This window comes from Beta vulgaris, chromosome 1 (assembly GCF_026745355.1).
Source record: "Beta vulgaris subsp. vulgaris cultivar EL10 chromosome 1, EL10.2, whole genome shotgun sequence".
NCBI classification, from domain to species: Eukaryota; Viridiplantae; Streptophyta; class Magnoliopsida; order Caryophyllales; family Amaranthaceae; genus Beta; species Beta vulgaris.
The window spans coordinates 50,844,607-50,849,162 of NC_079202.1; the positions used below are offsets into that span (position 1 = coordinate 50,844,607).

General features: G+C 35.6%; 1 protein-coding gene across 3 annotated transcripts; it reads left to right on the top strand.

Annotated features, from left to right (window-relative positions):
• Positions 1-320: 320 nt before the first annotated feature.
• On the top strand, positions 321-4,556 carry LOC104905527 (hypothetical protein). 3 transcript variants are annotated; one of them, XM_057394198.1, is made up of 5 exons: positions 321-531; positions 683-898; positions 1,411-1,490; positions 1,578-1,636; positions 1,844-3,915. In XM_057394198.1, exons 2-5 carry the CDS (start codon positions 695-697, stop codon positions 1,975-1,977), a joined length of 477 nt encoding a protein of 158 aa, XP_057250181.1. In that variant the 5' UTR covers positions 321-531; positions 683-694; the 3' UTR covers positions 1,978-3,915. The 3 variants fall into 3 exon arrangements, with proteins under 3 accessions (XP_057250181.1, XP_010692410.2, XP_010692409.2); XM_010694108.4 differs by lacking the exon at positions 1,844-3,915 and adding an exon at positions 3,922-4,201 and having other exon boundaries at positions 328-531; XM_010694107.4 differs by lacking the exon at positions 1,844-3,915 and adding an exon at positions 4,003-4,556 and having other exon boundaries at positions 333-531.

The window sequence follows — 4,556 nt, forward strand, 5'->3', positions numbered from 1 at the left end:
AGCTGTTTTATGCCGAAGAGAACAGGCCCTAAATTAATTTTTCTGTTTTTGGTGTTTAACATGCTAATGGTGTTAGCTTATGTTTTCAAATAATTCCTTGGAGAAGAAAAAAAATTACTTTTAAGCCTTTAAAGAAAAAAAAAGATGAATACTTCATGTCTTTACAAAGTAGTTAACTCGTGATTTTACGATAACCAAAACAAACAAAAAAAGAATCCGTAAATCTCCAACCCTAACACTACTATAGTTTTTTTTGGTGAGAAGAAGTGACCCGAATCCCACTCGAGTCTTAATAGGCCAGACATTTGACTACTTGAGAGTAGGGGGGAAGGGTAAACACTCTATTACAGTTGACAACTCTCTCTCAATCCATATTTCATACATAATTTTATAGATTGAAAATTTATACCTTACTTATATTTGATCTTTGCTGCGGTCCTCGACGGCGCGCTGCAGTCTGCACTACCACCGCGGCAAGTTTGAACTGACGACAACCTCACAAGTCACAGCGACAGTGCGGCACAGCAATTGGTAACTTATTTCTTGTCTTCTTCAATTCTAAATATCAATTTCAGATTTTAGTCTTTTAGATTAGAATATGTATTCAATATTCCTCATAATTAGACATTACAATTTCAGAATATGTATTGTTTAAATTTGTTTATAAATTAATTATTTGCAGAGGGATAATACGATGCAAAGGTTATGTAAAGTTGCAACTTCACTTCCACCAGCAACTCCTGGAGATTTCCTGAAATGGGGTTTACTGGGTTTTGTTAGAACATCAAAATTTGCATCTGGGTTTTCTCCGTTGGAAGTAAAGCCTTTGAATTCAATCATGGATGTTCAGCGGGCTCAGTTTAAGTCTCCTGAAGATCTTGCTTCAGTTTGGGATGATGTAATGTATTTTCATTTCTTTCTTATTTGCTTTTTTATCACTTATTTCTTCTTATATTGAGTTTAATAAAGGAAATGTCTTTAGTAGGAATGAAATTGCTAGATTGATTGTATGGAGCTTTATATTACTAGCATTCTATTACCTTAATGCTTGTCTTGATATTTACATTGAGCTTAGTCTATTGTTATGCGTTCTCGTCTTTTTGTTTTTTTTGTTGATTTTGTGTGTGGTTTGTTATGCCTGTATGAGCACTTTGCACAAACACTTTGTATTCACTTAATTTGTTGAGATTATAGGGAAAAGTTGTTCGTTTTGCATATGTCTTGAAGAGATGTTCTTTCCAAGATATGTTCGTGTCGTATGTAGTGGGGCTATAGTCCAAAATTCATGTTGTTTCGACATTATGAATAATTTCCCCCAGCTCTTTTAGGAGTCAATGTAGTTGTTTGTTCGTTCTCTTTTGTGACATGCAGTTATGATCGGCAATTAATGAGAATTTGCTTCATTGGCAGTTTCACTTGGGAAGAGGTCATATTGGCGCTTCCATGAAAACAAATCTGTATCGACTATTTGAGCAAAGAGGAGTCGATTGGTATTCACTTGTAGTATCATTTATCTTGTTTGGTACTTATTACTCTATAAAGCTTTCTTTCTTATTATTCCTTTTTTTTCCTTGTAGTCAATATTTTGTCATTCCCTTGTGGAGAGAAAGTGGATATACAACCATGTTTTCTCAAGGTTTGTTTCCTTACTAGATATAATTTGTACAGTTATAAAGATTTTGCACATCTTAAGCAAGTTTTACTTCTGGACATTAGTGTTTTGGCATGACTCACTGCTTAAAGTATCACTTTATACTTAATAGTTGCTTATAAGCCAAATTTGAAGATAAACTATTTGAAGTTTTTCCTTTTTCTTTAATTCCTGTTTTTTTTTTTTGTCCAGCCATCTATACACAGTGGTTGCCTCATTGGTCTATGGTTGACCTAGTTGAAAGAAGTGGCTTAACCACGGGTGAAGGGATTCTACCAGTTCTTTCTAAGATATGCATATATTTGCCAATTATTGTGGCAGTTTAGTAAATAGAATGCCATCAATTTCTAGCCTGTTAGGTAAAAAATATATTAGTGAATTTTCTTTTCCAATAAATGCCACTTGATTGGTATATATCGCGCATCTCAGAGATGTACTGGATGCCTCTCAGCGAAGAGAATGAGAAGTTATACTAGTCCTCGTTGGACTTTTAACGGAATTTAACCTACTTGAGTACTTGTCCACTGGACAATATCTTAGCTTCATTTGTTGGAATACCTTAGGTATATAGTGTATGAAAATAGGAAAATCAAACATACTATTAGTGGGAGATACATCATTCGGTAGTTGGAGAGGGGAAGATGACAGTTTTACATTTGAGTCTCGACTGCTGCTTTATGCTTGGTAGAGAACATATTTGTCATGAGGTAGAGAAAAGAGGTTAGGTGAAGAATTTTTGTTTGGTGTAATAAACCAATGCTAAATGCAACAGACAGATGTAGTACGAAAAACAGTCGTTGAATGAACCTTTTGTGTTCTCCCCAATATACTGGTGTAATAATAAATAAGAATAAGAAATTCCTTTCATTTTTTTAGACTTTGGTAGGGACTGGAAAGTTTTCAAAACTTTTTTTTTATATTAAAATTGGTAATATATATATTTTTTAAAATTTATCTTTCGTATTAAAAATGTTCAGTGACTGATATATATTGTCAATTTTTGATGGAAACTGCCCTTGGCCCTGCAATGGTGCATAGCTCATGGAAAAAGTAAGATGGGAGGGCATGGGGTGACATTAAGGACATATGGGAGAGAATGGGAGAAGTTTTATGTGAAGTTTGCTATATTGAGGATTTTTGCCTGCTGCCTTTTACTTACCTCAAATTGAACGATATATTGGAACCAAACATCGTAACTTTCATATGTTTAGCATGTAAAGCGACCATGGATTAGCTCATTATCTTCCTTAACACTTAGAGCAATGGACTAATGTCCAATGGAGCGTATGATTCACTTCAATGGAGGCATTGTGCTATCTTTGTGTCAGTATTTTCTTGTGACTATGTTGTTAAGGTCCATTAAGCAGGGTCTTAATCCTGATTTCTGAAATGTGAAGCCTTTGCTTACAATCTGATGTTGTGACTTGTGACTTGTGACAAAGGCACTATTGATCTGCACAAAATTAGTTAGATGAAAGATTGTGCTTGTGGAGTTTGCTAGTGTTATCGTGATTCTTGTATGTGTACCTCATATAGCATTAAGATTTATACAGTGTGCTGTTTTCTGCTTTGGCTTGTATTTATTGAGCTGGAATATTGGATGACTTGCTAACCACCCTTTACTAGGGGTTTAAACTTTATACACATAACATTCTCTCTGTCAGATCACACCTTCCTCAAGTATAGACTTTATGCTCCAAGGAAGAGAGGCTGTGTCACCTCTGTGTGATTTCTCTGATGACCTCTATTTCCAATTTCTACTTAGAATGGGATCTTGCTCAGTGCTCTCTAACTAAACATGAGACTATGAAGCTACAAGACAAGTTTGACCTGCTTCATGCATTTTTGTTTATGACTTATCCTCAGTGTTTGAGGATCCTTCTTCTTCGGATGTTAAACCATTACTGTGTACCATCTTTGCTATTTCAAGATCTTTTCGTGTCAACTGTTAAGTATCCAGAGGTCAACCTTGTCATTAATGCCTGCACTGATTTTAGCTTGCTTGCTTCTGAATTTTGAATGCACTGCTGGATAATAGAAAATTACACACTTGATCTCAGCTTTGTGCATTTTGATCTTTGAACTTCAAGGAATTCGTGTGTGCTTGTATAACAATCAGTCTCTATGGTGTCCTCTGAACTCCGAAGTGAGTGCATATGTAATGTCTTAAGTGCTCAAAATAGCATTCAAGAAATAGCAACTAGCAACAGGAGGAACTAGTTTTTCATGTTTCCACAACGTTGACAACTTTTGATTTTTCTGTGTATCAGCTGCAGATTAGTTTGACATGATGAGATTCTTTAAAGTTTCGGCATCTATTAATTCAAAGCTCTGCTCGAATATTATTGCAGTGAAGATCCCTCACATAATTTTCACTGGGCTGGAAGATTATAAAGCTCGAGGAACTCAAGCATCTCCATATTTTACTGTTACACACTACACAGAATTTGCAGACAGCAAAGACATGGTACTTGTTCGTGGAGATGTAGTTTTCACCAGCAAGCTCACTGATGATGAAGCAAAACGGCTTTTGGAGACCACTCAATCTTTTTATCTTAATGATGCGAGGTACAAGTTGGTGGAACGGTTCAACAAACAGACTCGTGACTTCGAGTTTCAGGATGTATTGCAGGCCTTGAATATGCCTTCAATGTGATTTTGTTTCAGCAAATACTCAGGTTTGATTCTGAAGGATTTTGGACACTATAGAATAAACCTCAAGATTATAAATGAGTTTTTGGCTTGCGCTTCCTGAAGTTGTAGTTTGCCTTAAGGCTTGTCACTTGTGATTCTGTATTTTGCAACTGCTACCAATATTGATAATGCAGTTGTGATTCCGGCATCGTAACATCCCTCTTTTCCTTAGGGTGCAGTTGGTCATTAATTATTATTCTTACCTTATGCA